The sequence below is a fragment of the Rhinoraja longicauda genome, chromosome 1 (genome assembly GCF_053455715.1).
Source record: "Rhinoraja longicauda isolate Sanriku21f chromosome 1, sRhiLon1.1, whole genome shotgun sequence".
Classification (NCBI taxonomy): Eukaryota; Metazoa; Chordata; class Chondrichthyes; order Rajiformes; family Arhynchobatidae; genus Rhinoraja; species Rhinoraja longicauda.
In genome coordinates, this window is record NC_135953.1 from 101,624,442 (window position 1) to 101,642,749 (window position 18,308).

General features: G+C 43.7%; 1 protein-coding gene across 3 annotated transcripts in view; it reads left to right on the plus strand.

The window, feature by feature from the left end:
- Window positions 1-2,132: 2,132 nt before the first annotated feature.
- The window catches only part of LOC144595781 (putative E3 ubiquitin-protein ligase HERC6), a 61,055-nt gene continuing 44,879 nt past the window's right edge, over window positions 2,133-18,308 (plus strand). Inside the window, exons 1-4 of one of the 3 annotated variants that reach the window (XM_078403447.1) lie at window positions 2,133-2,703; window positions 8,166-8,325; window positions 15,651-15,724; window positions 15,826-16,047. In XM_078403447.1, the coding sequence (XP_078259573.1) occupies window positions 2,331-2,703; window positions 8,166-8,325; window positions 15,651-15,724; window positions 15,826-16,047 (829 nt within the window). In that variant the 5' untranslated portion in view covers window positions 2,133-2,330. The remainder of the gene's footprint in view (window positions 2,704-8,165; window positions 8,326-15,650; window positions 15,725-15,825; window positions 16,048-18,308) is intronic. The other 2 variants (XM_078403428.1, XM_078403438.1) reach the window with 2 other exon arrangements.

Here is an 18,308-nt window from a genome sequence, read left to right on the forward strand (position 1 = left end):
CTCCCACCCCAGGCCGGTGGTGCCGGCCACCCTTCAGCGTCGGGTGTTTGATGCCATTCATGGGCTGGCGCACCCGTCCATTCGCTCCACCTCAGCCTTAGTAGCCGCTAGATTTGTTTGGCATGGCCTGCGGAAGCAAGTAGCCGCTTGGGCCCGATCCTGTATTCCATGCCAGACCTCCAAAGGTCACCGGCATGTCCAACCTCCTGTACAGGAGTTTGTGGTTCCTGAGGTCCGCTTTTTCCACATTCATGTGGATTTAGTTGGTCCTTTACCTTCCTCTAAGGGCTACACTCACCTACTCACGGTGGTTGACCGGTTTACCCGTTGGCCTGAGGCCTTCCCGTTGTCCGTCACCTCCGCCGCCTCTTGTGCCCGGGCCCTGCATTGGGTGGCCCGTTTTGGTGTTCCGTCAGTCATCACCATCGACCGGGGTTCCCAGTTCACCTCTGCCCTTTGGGCTACGCTAGCTGAGCTGTACGGTTCCAGGTTGCAGCAGACCACAGCGTATCACCCACAGGCTAATGGGCTCGTGGAGCGGTTTCACCGCCACCTTAAGTCGGCCCTCAGTGCGCGGCTGGACGGTCCTGATTGGGTGGATCAGCTGCCCTGGGACCTTCTGGGCATCCGTACTGCTCCTAAGCACGATCTAGGGACTTTGTCTGCGGAATTGGTATATGGCTCGCCACTCAGAGTGCCTGGTGATTTCCTTCCGGATTCCTCTGCACAGCAGCACTCGGTTCCGTCGGTTTTAGCATCACTCCGGGCGAGAGTGGGTTCCCTAGCTCCGGTTCCTACTTCACGCCACGGGTGTTCCATGGTGCATGAACTGCCAGCCTTGAAGGACTGTGAATTTGTGTTTCTGCGTAGGGATGGCCATCGTTCCCCGTTGCAGAGGGTCTATGAGGGACCGTTCCGCGTGTTGCGTAAAGGAACGGTCACTTTCACCTTAGATGTTGGGGGCAGGAGGGAGCTCGTCTCTGTATCCAGGCTCAAACCTGCCCACTTGGACCAGGACCGTCCTGTCCTGTCAACCCCCTCGACGGGGCCGTCCTCCTGCAATAGCCTCCGGCCCTGGCCCTCCTACCCCTGTAGTTCCTGCAGCCCCTCTCCTTACTCGTTCTGGTCGCGAAATCCGGCTCCCTGCTAGATACCGTGCCTCGGGTTCTGGGGGGGGGGGGGGGGGGTCATGTAGCGACCATAAGGATTGGTCCTGAGAGTCGAACCCTCAGATTGGCCAGCAAGGTCACGTGGTTGTTTTGGCGCCCAAAACCAGTCAGTTGGAAGAGGACTTCGATGTGAATAGTTTAAGATTAATGGTTGTCTGCGATCTCGATTGTTATCTTTGTAATTGAATATTGCTACTGCAATAAACTTATTTGACAAAGTTACAAGTCTTCAGACTCGCCATAGCACCAAACAAAGCTTTTCACTTTACTTTGGTACACGTTCCAATAATAAAATTAATTGATTTAAAGTAAACTACTCCAAGTTTGGTCTCACCAATGACGTACAGCTGCAAACAAAGGCAAACAAAAGCAAACACTGTACATTGATGCATGTGACAATAATAAACTTAAACCTAAACATTATCCAAAAGATGGTCTTTCTGGCTGTGTGGCGCTCTGTCGGCACTGCATTGGTGTTAGTTCAATTTGAGTTCAAGAGTGGGATTTGAACTGACAGACTTGTGACCCACAGGCAAGGGTGTGACTCTGTGCCTCATCTGTAAATCATTTCCTTTCCAATGTGACAGCTTGGTTTCCATTTCCAATCCTTATGGCTGGAGTTCAGCAAGAACGATGAAAGGAAACTGAAACTGAAAGCATGAAAGGAATGGAGAAAAACATTAGGTGGAATCAGATACAGAACTCAATTACAGAGCAGGTCACATTCAAAAGAGGAAATACTGAAGTTTAATATTTTGCTCTAGAGATAATAACCTTTAACTATAATGCTTTGCGTACTTTTGTTTTCATTCTGACAGATGGGAAATAAAACAATTTTTATGATGCTTGCATAATTAATATTAAAGCTCAATTAAGTAAAGCTCGGTAATACTGATGAATAACATTTTAATAGTTTGTATATATTCAAATATATCAACAGATATAAAAAGAGGTGAGTTTTAATATTTCAGAGAGCTGCGTTCTCACCCTATTAATTTCTTATTTCTTTCAGTATTGATGGTCAGTTTTCCTTTCATAAAACCTGGTCTGCTTGTGAAACTACTGGACAAATGTTTTGTCTGAGCAAAATATTAAACTTCAGTATTTCCTCTTTTGAGTGTGACCTGCTTTGTAATTGAGTTCTGTTTCTGATTCCACCTAATGTTTTTCTCCATTCCTTTCATGCTTTCGGGAGGGGAGGGGTCCGATTCTTCTGGTCGTGACACTGGTGCGTTGCCCAGAGGCGGGGAGAGAGAGATGGGGAGAAGTAAGACGGCGGGAGTGAGCGTGAGAGAGGCGAGGAGGATGCTGTGCTGGGGTGAGGGTGGATCTGTTGGGGAAGCACTGCTGGGCAGCGGGGGTGACCGAGGCATCTCTCAGCCCGACGAGCTGCAATGTCTCCGGGACCGACCGGTGAAGGAGGTTTGGTGCGGGGCCGGACACTGGGTGTTTCTCTTGACCGACGGCACGGTGCACACCTGCGGAGAGAACGAGAGCGGGCAGCTCGGGAGGAAAGCGGGAGAGTCTCCCTTGGGTAAGTAAGCATTGCCCCTGACCCTCATTCCCAGTGGGAGAGAGAGGGCGAGAGACCCTGGCATCTTCCTGGAGTTTCAATCATTTCACATCCAGCAGATGCTCAGAACTCTCCAAAGCCGCTGGAGTGGGTGGGTCGGGTGGTCGGGCAGCATCTCTGGAGGGTGTATCTGGTCAGGCGTATTGTCGTGTGGGAGAAGAGGGAAGGGGCGGTGGGACAACGCCTGGCAGCCACAGGTGGATGCAGGTGAGCGGGTGGGGGAAGCTTACCAACACACCTCGCTCTCTCGCGTCCGAAGAAGGGTCCCGACCCGAAACGCCGGCTGTCCATTTCCCTCCACAGACGCTGCCTGACCCGCTGAGTTCCTCCAGCACTTTTTATTTATGGTGTTTTGATCAAGATCCCAGCATCTGCAGTTCCTTGCGTTTCCAGTCCTGGACCTCATTCTGTTTGCACGAAGATTGTTTTTCTCAAGTTAATCTCACACCTGTTCAGGTCGGGACCCTTCTTCAGACGGAGATTTTGTAGGTTAATTGGCCTTTTGCAAATTGCCCCAGTGTGTAGGAGTGGATGAGAAAGTTGGATAACTTGGAACTATAGTGTGAACGGGGTGATCGATGGGCAGCGTGGACTCACTCGGTGGTTCTTCCATGCTAAATCAATCGATCAATCAAGAAGTTTCGGTTCAAACGCACTTTGCTTTTTGCTCAAGTTTCCAGCATATTTCTCTGCTATTACCATCCTTTCCACCAGTTCAGAGGAGACAGTTACTCCAGCATTTTGTGAATACATCGATTTGTACCAACATCTGCAGTTATTTTCTTATACTCACATATTATATTATCTGTTCTTCGTCTACAGATGCTGTCTAGGGTTATTTTAACAGGGTTTTCTGTTTTTATTACAGATTTCCACTCGCAACTTAATATACATATATAAACAATATTGAATATGTATCCAATCATATATTAATACATATAATTGTATATGTAAATATATAATTATATATATTCAACACCTTTTCAAGAAGAGAGCTCCAGGAAGAAATCGATGACAATTTAATGCAAGATAAAGTACTGCATATTGATAATTAAATACCGTTCGTTCACTTTAACTGCACAGACCGCCCCTCTCCGCTCTGTCCAATCCGAACGACGCAGCGAAAAAAAAACTCAGTTTCGTTTCCCCCTGTTTGCCATTTGTTTATTTGTAGAACAGTTTCGATTTCCAGCGAACATCATCATATCATATCATCATATCATATATAATCAGCCGGAAACAGGCCTTTTCGGCCCTCCAAGTCCGTGCCGCCCAGCGATCCCCGTACATTAACACTATCCTACACCCACAAGGGACAATTTTTTTAAAAACATTTACCCAGCCAATTAACCTACATCAGTCCTTGGAGAATACAAGGAACTGCAGATGCTGGTTCACCAAAGATACACAAAGCGCTGGAGTAAGCGCTGGGCAGTTGCACTGGAGAACATGGATAGGTGACATTTCGGGTCGAGACCCTTCGGTTTGAAGAAGGGTCCCGACCCCAAATGTTACCTATAAGAAAATAACTGCAGATGCTGGTACAAATCCTAAAAGAAACTCATAAATCGAGACCCTTCTTCAGACTGAAGAAGGGTCTCGACCCGAAATGTCACCCATTCCATCTCTCCCGACATGTTGCCTGACCTGCTGAGTTACTCCAGCATTTTGTGAATAAACCCAAATGTTACCTATCCGCTTTCATTTCCTCCCGCCTAGACTACTGCAACTCCCTATACACTGGGATCAGCCAATCTTCCCTGTCCCGCCTGCAACTGGTCCAAAACGCCGCAGCGAGACTCCTGACGGGTACCCGTAAAAGGGACCACATCACCCCGATTCTGGCCTCTCTCCACTGGCTCCCTGTACGGTACAGAATCAACTTCAAGCTCCTCCTATTCACGTATAAAGCCCTAAATGGACACTCCCCCCCCTACATCAAAAATCTTCTAACCCCCCTCTCTAACTCCAGGTCCCTCAGATCGGCCGACTTGGGGCTATTCACTATCCCACGGTCTAGGCTTAAACTCAGGGGTGACCGCGCTTTTGCGGTTGCAGCTCCTAGACTGTGGAACAGCATCCCTCTCCCGATCAGAACTGCCCCCTCCATCGACTCCTTTAAGTCCAGGCTCAAAACATATTTCTACTCCCTAGCGTTTGAGGCTCATTGAGGAGGCGCTGTGAACTGTTTGCGTGCTACTGTATGTTTTCATTTTTTTTCTATTGGAACCTAATCAAATGTACAGCACTTTGGTCAACGTGGGTTGTTTTTAAATGTGCTATACAAATAAAATTGACTTGACTTGACTTGACTATCCGTGTTCTCCAGAGACGCTGCCTAACCCTCTCCGTTACTCCAGCGCTTTATGAGTTTCTTTTAGGAACCTCTGCAGTAACAGAGATAGAAACTAATAACTGCAGATGCTGGCTAATACTATCTGTCTGAGGAAGATAAGTTCACGGAAAGTCGTCTGTCCATTTCCCTCCACAGAAGCTGCCTGACCCGCTGAGTTTCTTAAGTAAACTGAGCATTTTATTTCCATCAACTGCAGCCTCGTGTGTCCAGATTTTATTGCCTTATTTACATTTAGATTTATTATTGCCAAGTGTTCCAAAGTACAGTGAAAAGCTTTGTTTTGAACGTTATTCAATTAAATCAGATAATACTATACATAAATACAATCAAGGCAAACTTAAGTACAATAGGTCGAGCCACAAAGGGAAAGATACAGAGTGCAGAGTTTGACTCAGCATTGTAGTACATCAGTTCCATAGACTAAGCCCCTTGCCAACAATGGGTAAGAGGTGAATCAGGCAGTACCCTAGTTTATGGAAGGACCTTTCAGAAGCCTGATAACAGAGGGGAAGAAGCTACTGCTGGGTCTGGTGGTGCACGCTTTCAAGCTTCTGTACCCTCTGGCCAACTGGAGTGTTGAGAAGGAAAGAGCAAGGTGGGATCAGTCTTTGATTATGTTGGCAGTTTTTTCAAGACTGCGTGAAGTGTAGATAGAGTCAATTGAGGCATCAAATTATATCTTGAGAAAAACAAAGTTCTAGAGGAACTCAGCAGCATCTGTGGTGGGAAATGGACAGATACTGCCTGACCCACCGACTTCCTCCAACACTTTTATGTTTGGCCCTGTATTCCCACACATTTTTGTGCCCACTCAACTCAAAGGAGGGCACAGTGGTGAAGCGGTAGAGCTGCTGCCTCACAGCGCCGGAGACCCAGGTTTGATCTTCACCTCTAGTGCTGTCTGTGTGGAGTTTGAACCCCCTAATTCCCTTGTCTATTAAAAAACAATCTATTTCTGTTTTAACTTTATTTAACGTTCCTGCTTCCACAGCTCCCTGAGGCAGCGAATTCCACAGACTAACCACCCTCTGAGTGAAGAAGTTCCTCCTCATCTCAGTTTTAAAAGAGCCCCCTCTTATTCTAAGACTATGCCCCCTAGTTCTGGTTTCCCCGATAGACCAAGTGGACCCGTTGGGCCCAAACCTCTCCTGCATTGGTGCAGTACCCTCCTCTCCCAACCCTCTCCCCTCCCCCTCAACCCCACTTATCCTCTCTATTCCTCCCTCCCCCTCCCTCCTTAGGAATAGATTTAAACTTTAAAATGTGAATAACTTTAAAAATATTACACCGATTTCAATGAAACCTCTTCCATTAGCACCAAAGGGACGGCAGTGAGTAAGGTGGGCCTAAAATTGTCGCGCTATCATATACCGTTTTGGCTATAGTGCAGGAACAGAACAAACAAACAAACAAACAAATGAGCGTTTTAGTATATAGATTACTATGTACTATAGTACTATATTATACACTATATAATATATATATTAATATATACTATCTAGTGTATAATATAGTATATAGTAATACTGCTGTATGATTTTACCGTGTTGTATGCAAAACAAACATTTCACTGTACCGAGATACATGTAACGGTAAAGCATCATTGAATTGACCATTCAGAAGTCCGATAGTAGAGTGAAAGTAGCTGTTCCGGAGTTTTAAAGGTAAGAAAAGGAAATTCAAGAATTCATGAAATTGTACAAAACAAAAAGGTATTTTTGCAGTTTTTATTTTGTATATATTTTTTATTCTGAATAAAGTTTATATTTGAAATTAACATTAAATAAATCAACTCTTTAAGTGGATTGACAATCTGCTTAAGGATCTGAGTGGGTCAAGCAGCATCAGTGGGTGGAAAGGACTGGTCGACATTTCGGGTGGAAACCCTGATTTAGGACTGATTTCAGATTGCTTGTTGATCTAGATCCCAGCACGGCAGTCAATTGTGCCTAAGATAGACACAAAATGCTGGAGTAACTCAATGGGACAAGCAGCATCTCTGGATGGAAGGAATGGGTGACATTTCGGGTCGATACCTTTCTTCAGTCTCTTGTCCCTCCTTTATCAGTGGATCGGTGTGTCGTTGGGGGCAATGGAAGCAAGTAATATAGAATTAGTTAAGTTTCTGGAGTCATCAACAACAGTGGCACAACCTCACAGTGCCAGAAACCCGGGTTCGATCCTGACCTCGGGTGTTGTCTGTACGGAGTTTGCATGTTCTCCCAGTGACCGCTTGGGTTTCCTGTGTGTGCTCCGGTTTCCACCCACATCCCAAAGCCATGCGTGTTTGTAGGTTAATTGGCCTCTGTAAATTGCACCTAACGTGTAGTACGTGGGCTGTTAGGTGTGGACGTGAAAATGGGATAACAGAGCTAGCGTGAGTGGATGATCGATGATCGGCGAGGACTCTGGGCTGAATGGCCTGTTTCCATGCTGTATCTTTCAATATACCAATCATAAATTTTCTGACTCGGAGAGTACCACCAAGTACGTCACAGCTAACACTGGCCTGAAGATGGGTTCCGACCCGAAACGTCACCGATCCATGTTCTCTCCAGATGCGACCTGACCCGCTGAGTTACTCCAGCACTTGAGAAGTTTGGAACTATCACATTCCCAGTCACATCGGGACCACAAGAAATGATGTCAGTTTGATTTATTTGGTTATTAGTTCTGTGGCCAATGTAATTTTCATTGTGAATAATACACGCACGTGACATAACGGTAGCGCAGCGGTAGAGTTGCTGCTTTACAGCGAATGCAGCGCTGGAGACTCAGGTTCGATCCTGACTACGGGTGCTGCACTGTAAGGAGTTTGTACGTTCTCCCCGTGACCTGCGTGGGTTTTCTCCGAGATCTTCGGTTTCCTCCCACACTCCAAAGACGTACAGGTATGTAGGTTAATTGGCTGGGTAAATGTAAAAAAAATTGTCCCTAGTGGGTGTAGGATAGTGTTAATGTACGGGGATCACTGGGCGGCACGGACTTGGAGGGCCGAAAAGGCCTGTTTCCGGCTGTATATATATGATGATATGATATGATGATATCTCTGCCGTTTATTTTACAGGGCAAGTGGAGGCTCTAAATAAAAGGACAGTTGTCCAGGTGGCCTGTGGATGGCGCCATACACTGGCTCTTTGTGAAGATGGATCTTTCTTTGCCTGGGGAGCTGGAAGCGATGGTCAGCTCGGCATAGGGGAGTGCCCAAACTTTGTTCATCAACCAAGGTATTGAGTCTAGTCCGAGAGGCAACGTGAATGCCACACGCTCACTGCTAAGCAAACACTAGATGGCTAGATGCCTGATGTGTGTTGTCACATGGCCCCAACTAAATATCTCCTGCATTATACCCGCCATACCCAGGTCATGAGCACCCGACACACAGACACCTCCACGCCGTAATATTATTAAACTCAAAACTGATTTGTACGGATGTTAGGAGTTATGGGGTGAAGGCGGGAGAATGGGGATGAGAGGGAAAGATAGATCAGCCATGATTGAATGGCGGAGTAGACTTGATGGGCTGAATGGCCTTATGCTGCTCTTATAACTTATGAACTTATTTCTGGGCCTGTTTCCACACTATCACTCTATGACTCCAAGTCTGTGCATTCCAGCACTAAAAGATATTGCTGATATATTATTAGTCATACAGCATGGAAACAGACCCTTCAGCACAACTTGCCCATGCCGATCAAGATGCCCCATACACACTAGTCCCAACTATCCACGTTTGGCCCATATCCCTTAAGTGATAAGAGGGATATCAACCTTTGTCTAAGAAGGAACTGCAGATGCTGGATCACACCGAAAATAGACACAAAATGCTGGAGTAACTCACCGGGTCAGGCAGCATCTCTGGAGAAAAGGAATAGGTGATGTTTCATCAGAGTAAGTATTGGGGAGGGGGGCACTAGAGGTATGGGAAGGTACGAAGCAGAGCATTGGGGGTCCATCTTTCCGGTCACTGATGCAGGCTGTACATGGTGAAAAGAACAGAATAGTAAAAGTTCAGCTAAGTGACTCCTGTTGTTTTCTGCAGGTAGTCACTGCAGATCTGTGGAATTTACAAGAAAGTTGTAGCATAGGAGCTATGAATGCTTCTTCTGATCATAGCAAGCCTCAGCTTGTTAATGTTAAACAGTCAGGACAGGAACTTCCGGTGGCGCCATGTTGGACTAGACAATCTAAAAAGTTAGCTCTCAAAGAAACCAATTAAAACTAGCTCTTTTAAACATTAGTAACAATAGGAAGCAGGCCAATCGCAAGTTATATCGACAACGAAAGTTAACGATAAATAAAAATATGGAGACAAGGTTAAACAAAAAGGATAATGCGGATACTAAAGCTACGGACTTGGCAAAGAGAGCCACGCCAGATAAGGGAACCAGCTGTGGGGAACAAGACTCCGTAATATTGGCGGAGCTACGCAAGTTAAGACAAGAGCACACAGAAGCGGTAAATGACAACAAAAAAGCTCTGGTGAGACTAGAAACTAATTTAAAGGAGCTTTTGGAGAGAACCGCTTCACTGGAGCGACGAACAGTGAACATAGAAGAAAGGTTGGGGGAGACGGAAGACAGGGCAGCGCGGCTGGAAAGATCAGTCGCCTTTCTTCTTCAAAGAGAGGCGGCGTTAGCCGCAAAATGTGACGACTTGGAAGCAAGAGCGAGACGTAATAACATACGGATACATGGGATCCTGGAGGGCGCTGAGAAAGGCGACACCATAGGATTTGTGACTGATTTCATCCGAACAACATTACAAATCTCGGCGGCCGTCGATATCCGCATCGAAAGAGCGCACCGCTCGCTGACTACCAAACCGAAAGAGAGTGCGGCTCCCCCGCGAGCCATCATCGCCCGCTTCATTGACCACCAGGTGAAAGACCGCATCATCCAACAAGCATGGAAACAAAAAATAACATATGAGGAACGGACCATTTACTTCAACCATGACTACACTACCGAGATACAGAAGAAGAGGAAACAAGTGCGGGATGTAATAAAAAAGTTGAAGGAGAAAAACATAAAGGCACAGTCCCCATATCCTGCAAGACTGAAGGTGTTTCTGGGAACAGAGACGAAGACATTCAATACACTGATGGAGGCTGCCCCCATGCTGAAGGACATGGGGATCCATGTGGCGGAGGACGAGTGGGAGAAACTACAGAGAGTGAGGATGGAGGGCAGCTGGACTACGGGGACAGGACAGAAGGGAAAGAGGAGACAGCCACCCATCACAGAGGCGGACATACAAGCCCTCGGTCTGTGAAATCTGAGGTTCACAGTGGTAAGGACTAAAAAAAAAAAACAGCCTGGAACTAAGGGTAAAAAAATAATGACAATCCTGAAGTATATATAATGCGGACAATCTGAATTTATGTTTAATGTTCAAAGAATTGAAAAGGAGCTAGTTATGGGATTTAAGTAACACTTATACTGAATAATGTCAAAATTGGTTGAAGGAGCAAAGCTGGATCTCAATTTGAGCAAGGAGCAACTTAATTCTGAGAAGTTGCAGGTGCACATTGTGCTATTTCCCCAGAGAGATTGCCACACTCTCTGATGACGGGACTTTTGGGAGTCACATGTTATTTTTGTATAGTAGTTCAGAGGGAGATGTGTATTGTTTGTTTGTTTTTTCGCTGTGTATCGTTTTGCACAGTTGTTTTGATTTATAGGAGGAACCGAGTTTATGGCCTACATCTTAAAATGTCATGAATAAGTTGAACCTTGTTTCTTATAATGTGCACGGTCTAAATCACCCTATTAAGAGAAAGAAAATATTGAGTCAGTTGAAGAAATTACAATGTGCCATTGCACTAATCCAAGAAACTCACTTGAGTGAAAATGAACATAAAAAACTGAAAAGGGAATGGGTAAACCAAGTATTCCATGCTTCATATGGCAAGAAAAGGGGGGTGGCCATACTAATTAATAAATCCCTACCATTTTCTGTAGAGAAAGTGATTAAAGGTGATATGGGAAGATATATCATGGTGGTTGGCACAATAGGAGATATGAGTATTTCAATATTAAACATCTATGCCCCAAATGAAGAAAATGAAACATTCTTTAAAAACATAGCCAATATACTTACCAGTAACGGACGAGGGATGATAATTTTGGGAGGGGATTTTAATACCATACAGAATGGTAACTTAGACAGGTTGCCATCTGAGAGGGGACCAAAAACAAAAAAATCTAGAGTCCTAAATAATGTTATAAAAGAATTAGGTCTGGTTGATCCATGGAGACATAATAATCCTAAAGGAAGAGATTTTACCTTTTATTCTAACCCACATGGGAGTTATTCGAGAATAGACTTTTTTTGTGTGTCAAAACAACAGATACATACAGTCAGGGACTGCAGTATAGAATCCATAACTATAAGTGACCACGCCCCTGTCATACTATCCATTGAGCTGGGCAGGGAATCCTTCTTTAAGTACTGGAGACTTAATGTGTCAATCCTATCAGATGAAAAGGTTGTCAAAGAACTAAAACTAAACTTAAAGGAATATTTTCAAATAAATGACAATGGCGAGGTCTCACCATCGACATTATGGGAGGGAGGAAAAGCAGTCATGAGAGGGAAAATAATAGAGATAACTTCCAGATTGAAAAAAACCCAAATGGAAAGGCAAGGAAAGCTAGAAAGTAAAATCAGAGAGTTGGAGTTAGAACATAAAAGAACAAGAAACAAATCTATTCTCGTCGAATTAAAAAAAATGAGACAAGAGTTAGACGAACTTTTAACATATAAAGCAGAAGGAGCTCTTCGTTTTATAAATCAAAGATATTATGAGATGGGTAACAGAGCAAGCCGGTTACTGGCATTCCAACTGCGAAAAGCTCAAACAAATAGAATAGTTACAAAAATAAGACATCCCACTTCCAATTTTATTATGGCTAAGCCAAAAGAGATAGCAAAGGCCTTTGCAGAATATTATGAAAACTTATACAGTGACTCAGAATCTAATCTCACTGAGACCAAAACACAAGAATTTTTCAAAAAACTACATTTACCAGCATTAAAGGTAGAAGAAGCATCTGAAATGATAAAACCAATTTCGTCACAAGAAATAGCCGATACTATAAAAACCCTTAAAAGTAACAAATCCCCAGGTACAGATGGCTTCTCAGGGGAGTATTATAAATGTTTTGCAGAAGACATAACACCAGAATTATGTAAAGTTTTTAATTATGCGCTATCAACAGGAAACCGCCCAGATACTTGGTCAGAAGCCATAATAAGGAGGGCAAAGATCCGACTTCATGTGAGGGATATAGACCGGTCAGCTTGCTCTGTAATGATTTAAAAATATTAACAAGCATACTAGCAAAGAGAATGCAACAACATATAACTAAATTAATCAAGCCAGATCAAACGGGGTTTATCCCGGGGAGACAGGGGGCTAACAATATCAGGAGAACACTAAATCTTATATCATGTGCTAAAAATAATCCCAGACCTACCATGCTGCTTAGCCTAGATGCACAAAAAGCGTTTGACCGTGTGAAATGGAACTTTTTATATCAAACATTGAAGGTTTTTGGGTTTCACTCAACGTTTATAGACTGGGTAAGAATTGTTTATAAAAATCCCAAATCACGGATCAGAATTAATGGCTGCTGCTCAGACTTCTTCTACCTCAAAAGAGGAGTCAGGCAAGGAGATTGCCTGAGCCCGCTACGGTTTGCTGCAAGTATTGAACCGTTAGCAGAGTCAATAAGACAAAATAAAAACATTAAAGGAATAAAAGATGAAGGGGGCATAGAACACAAGACGTCATTATTTGCGGACGATTTATTAACATACATAGTGGAGCCCTCCACGTCTATACCAGCTCTACTAGATAACCTAAAAGAATATGGTGAAATATCAGGATATTTGACAAATGAAGCCAAATCAATAGCAATGATGCTCTCAGGAGATTGTCCAGTGGAACTTAAAGAAAAAGTCCATTTTAAATGGACCAAAAAAGGGTTTAGATACCTTGGTATAATTATCACTTCGAATACAGCACAGCTATTTGAAGCTAATTATGGGAAACTGATATCTGAGATAAAGGATGATTTGGCTGGATGGGAGATTTTACCGTTGACTCTGGTGGGAAGAGTAGAAACAGTCAGAATGAATATATTGCCAAGACTGTTGTTTTTGTTCCAATCGTTGCCTATTATGATCTCGGGAGCTTTTCTAAAAAAACTGGATAAAATTATATCGAAATTCTTATGGCAAAGTAAAAAAGCAAGAATTAAATACAAGACGCTTCTTAGCAAAAAAGAAAAGGGAGGGTTGAACTTGCCTAATTTAAGAAATTATTATTGGGCAACGCAACTCAGAGCCTTAATCATGTGGACCACTAAAGAGAAAGATTCAATGTGGGTGGAGATGGAGCAAAACGCTTGTAAAAATTTGCCTTTAGAATCACTCCCATTTTTAAACGAGAAGGCCCTGAAGAGGCTCAGGATGGGCAACGAGTGGATTAGGGTAACAATGAAAATCTGGTCAGCAGTAAGAAAGAAGCTGAAGCTGTCAAATTCGGTAAGCAGGGCTACTAGAATAGCAAAAAACCCAGACTTTGTACCATCTACCATGGACTCAGGATTTGACAGATGGGCTGACAAAGGGCTAATATACATAGATCAAATGTTTCAGGGACAAACAATGAAAATATTCACACAACTTCAAAAAGAATTCAATTTACCTGCTCATGACTTTTACAAATTCTTACAGCTAAGAGATTACCTACAGAAACATCAGGAATGGGAGAACATCTGCAAGACTCCATCTAAATTAGAGGAAGTGTTGTGGGGGTTCTCGGAAGACAAGTCAAAAAAAGGGATTATATCAAAAATTTATGAAGCACTACAACATGAATCCAAAGAGAACAACTTACATATCAAAGAAAAATGGGAACTGGAAGCGAATATCATAATATCAGAAGAAGGGTGGGAGGAATCATTTAAAGAGGGACATAAACTAACTAAGAGCCCAACATGGAGGGAATTTGACTGGAAAGTTAAAATGCGTTACTTTTATACTCCATTCATTACATCGAAATATAGTAATACAACTGATTTATGTTGGAGGGAGTGTGGAGAAGTTGGGGACTCCACTCATATATTCTGGGATTGCCCAAAAATACAGGATTTCTGGAAGAATATTCAAAAGGAAATTAAACAGATTATGGGCATTAACTTCCCTCTGGAACCAGCACTTTACATTTTGGGTATAATTCCTGACAGTATGACAGATAAGAGTTCGAAACATTTACTGACAATCCTGCTGCTGATAGCAAAGAAGACGATAACAACTTCGTGGTTGAAACCACAGCCTCCAAGCATAATGCAATGGAGAGATAGGGTAAAAAATGTGTATATAATGGAAAAAATCACAGCAAGGTTACAGTTGACAACAGACATGTTTGATAAAAGATGGTCATTATTAATACAGGCAATGCCGGGACTCGAGTCTCTTCCGTTTTTGGGAACTTAAAGTAAGGGTATTTACATTCAATATGCATCTCCTATGTTTGTTTAGTTTGTGTTTGTATGTATGTAAAAAAAAAAAATAATAAAAATAAAGTAAAAAAAAAAAAAACAGTCAGGACAGGAGTAAGTGCAGACTGCTTCCTCTTGTAAAACCATCTACATCCCCTTTATCGTAAGAAGACAGAATGTGCTGGAGTAACTCAGCAGACCAGGCAGCATTTCTGCAGAGCCATGAATAGGTGATGATTCAGGTCGGAACCCTTCTTCTGATTGATTACAGAGGGGGGAAAGAAAGCTGAGAGAGAGGGGAGTTAGGACGAAACGTAGCAGGTAATGTTTGAGCACAGGTGAGGGGGGGGGGGGGGGGGGGGGTGGGAAGGCGGTCGATAAGCAGATGGTTGGAACAAAGGCCAGAGATTAAATCAAAAGGTGTGAGATAGACTGGTTGAAGAGCTGCAAACTGTGAAGAATGTTGTTGGAGGGGAGAAATAGGTTCAAGTCCAGGTGGGTCACGGGGGAGTAGTGGGTAGAAAGGAATGAGTGTGGAGGAGAGAGGGAGGGGGCAGGGGGTTTGTTAGACGTTACCTAAAATTGGAGAATTCAGTGTTCACATCGTTGGATTGTAAGCTACCCAAGTGGAATTTGAGGTGCTGTTCTTCCAGTTAGGGTGTGACCACTATCTGGCAATGGAGGAGGCCCAGAAAGATCAGGATGGGAATGGGAAGGGGAGTTAAAATGGTTGGCAGCTGATGGAGCCAGTAGGCCTTGGCGGACTGAGCGCAAGTGTTCAGCGAAGCAGTTGCTGAGTCTACCCTTGGTCCTGCCGAGCGAGGTACAGGAGGCCACATCGGGAACACCGGATGCAGTAGATGATTTTTGATGAGATGCACGGGGACTCCCTTATCTTGTTCCCACAAACCTCAGCTTTCATGATCTTCAGGTGTACAGTAACGAGTAATTCTTCCATCAACCTTAAGTGATTGAAACTCTCATGCACATGCACCGCACCTTATCGGAGATTTGGAAAAATATTTGTCATTTACCTGCAGGAAGGTGAACCAACTTGACGTTCCTATTGTGCAGATTAGATGCGGCCATTACCACTCCCTGGCTCTCTCCCAAGGTAACATCAATCTCGTTGTACAACCAAGTATTTAACCAAATGTTCCTTACCACGTCTGTTGTTGGAATTTCCAAATGAAAGCTTTGTTTTGATCACTTTAGATTGTACAGTCTATTCCTGGGGACAGAACACTTATGGGCAGCTGGGAATTAAAACAAGCTTGAAGAAGCAGCCCAATCCACAGAGCGTGAGTTGTCTGCGTGGGATCCCGGTGGCCCAGATAACTGCAGGGGAAAGTCACAGCTTTGCCCTCTCTCTATCGGGGGCAGTCTACGCATGGGGGAGAAATGACCGTGGACAGCTGGGGCTCAAAGACACAGCAGGTAAGAACACATTGGAGCGGCTTTACCCACCGATGTCAGTATGGGGAGAGTAAAAAGTGTTTAATTGTCATATGTAGATGCACAGAGTCTCTTGCCCAGAGTAGGTGAATCGAGGACCAGAGGACATTGGTTTAAGGTGAAGGGGAAAAGATTTATTAGGAATCTAAGGGGCATCTTTTTCACACAAAGGGTGGTGGGTGTATGGAATGAGCTGCCAGAGGAGGTAATTGAAGTAGGGACTATCCAAACATTTAAAAAGCAGTTAGATGGTACATTAGATGGTAGATTAGACAGGTACATAAATAGGACAGGTTTGGAGGGATATGGACCAAGTGCAGGCAGGTGGGACTAGTGTAGCTGGAACATGTTGGCTGGCGTGGGCAAGTTGGGCCAAAGGGCCTGTTTCCACACTGTATCACTCTATGACTCAATGTACAAACAGTGGAATAATTAAATAGTTAAAAGTATAATCAAATTCTAAAAGAATAAAGCGTGTTTAATTATCATATGTACCAACAGTGGAATAATTAAATTCTTACTTGCAGCAGCATAACAGACCTGTAAATACAATACTCATAGATAACATATAATAAACAAAAACAAGTTAATAAATTAATAAACCCAATACATGCAAAAATACCCGAGAGTCCTTAGTGCAACCAAAGACAGCCCATTCACACTATTTTTATGTTATCCCACTTTCTTATATGTTCATGTCATAAGTGATAGGAGTAGAATTAAGCCATTCAGCCGATCAAGTCTACTCCACCATTCAATCTATCTCTCCCTCCTAACCCCTTTCTCCTGCCTTCTCTCCATAACCTCTGACACCTGTAGTAATCAAAAATCTATCCCTCTCTGCCGTAACAATATCCACTGACTTAGCCTCTACAGCCTTCTGTGGCAAAGAATTCCACAGATTCACCACCCTCTGACTAAAGAAATTTCTCCTCATCTCCTTCCTAAAAAAACTTCCTTTAATTCTGAGGCTATGACCTCTAGTCCTAGACCCTCCCACTAGTGGAAACATCCTCTCCACATCCACTCGGAATAGCCTTTCACTATTCTGTATGTGTCAATGAGGTAGTTCCCCCCTCATTCTTCTAAACTCCAGCGAGTACAGGCCCAGTGCCGACAAACGCTCATCGTCGGTTAATCTTCTCATTCCTGGGATCATTTTTATAAATCTCCTCTGGACCCTCTCCAGAGCCAGCACATCTTTCCTCAGATATGGTGCCCAAAATTGCTCACAAAAATCCAAATGAGGCTTTACCAGCGCCTTTTCGAGCCTCAATATTATATCCATGTTTTTGTATACAAACCATCTTGAAATAAATGCCAGCATTGAGTTAGCTTTCTTTGCGACTGATTCGACTTGCAGATTACCTTTTTGAGAATCCTGCACCAGCACTCCCAAGTCCCTTTGCACCTCCAATTTCTGGATTCTCGGCCCATTTAGAAAATAGTATACGCCTTTTTTCCTATTACCAAAATGCATGACTCCACACATTGCTGCACTATATTCCACCTGCCACTTCTCTGCCCACTCTCCCAACCTGTCCAAGGTTCTTCTGCAGAGTCCCTGCTTTTTTGACGCTACCTGCACTTCCACCTATTTTCGTATCATCCGCAAACTTGGCCACCGAAGACTTCAATCTCCTCGTCCAAATCATTCTCATCCATTCCCTACACACTAGGGGCAATTTACAGAGCCCAATTAACCGACAAACGTGTTTTTGTAGTGTTCAAGAACCTGGCGGTTGTTGGGAAGAAGCTGTTCATGATCCTTGAAAGTCATGGTTTACAGACTCCTGCAATGTTTTTTTGTTCTCAGTTCCATTATCTGGTGAATCAGATGTGAAATGGTTAGGATTTCTGAATAGTTGGATAGAGGATTATTTGGAGTTTGACTGAGGCACCAGATCCTGCACCAGTCAAGTCCCATCTTGAACAGCCTGGCACGAGAAATCCAGGACATCTTTGGATCCCCTTGATTGTTTGTTTCATCCGCTGTTCACTTGCTACATTTATCTTCAGTGCTTCTGTCTCCACTCAGTCAAGGAGGAATCCCTGACAAATTGATCCTTCCTTCCTTTTTCTGTTGGTTGTCAGTATTTGCACCAATTTTGTAAGATTTTACACACTTCACAGCTTATGAATGACATAATCCCTATTTGTACCAGTTAAAGGAACATTGTAATTGCTAATGTATAATAGTAGAAACAAGGTTTCTGTCTCGAAAATCTTCTGATTGCCAGCAA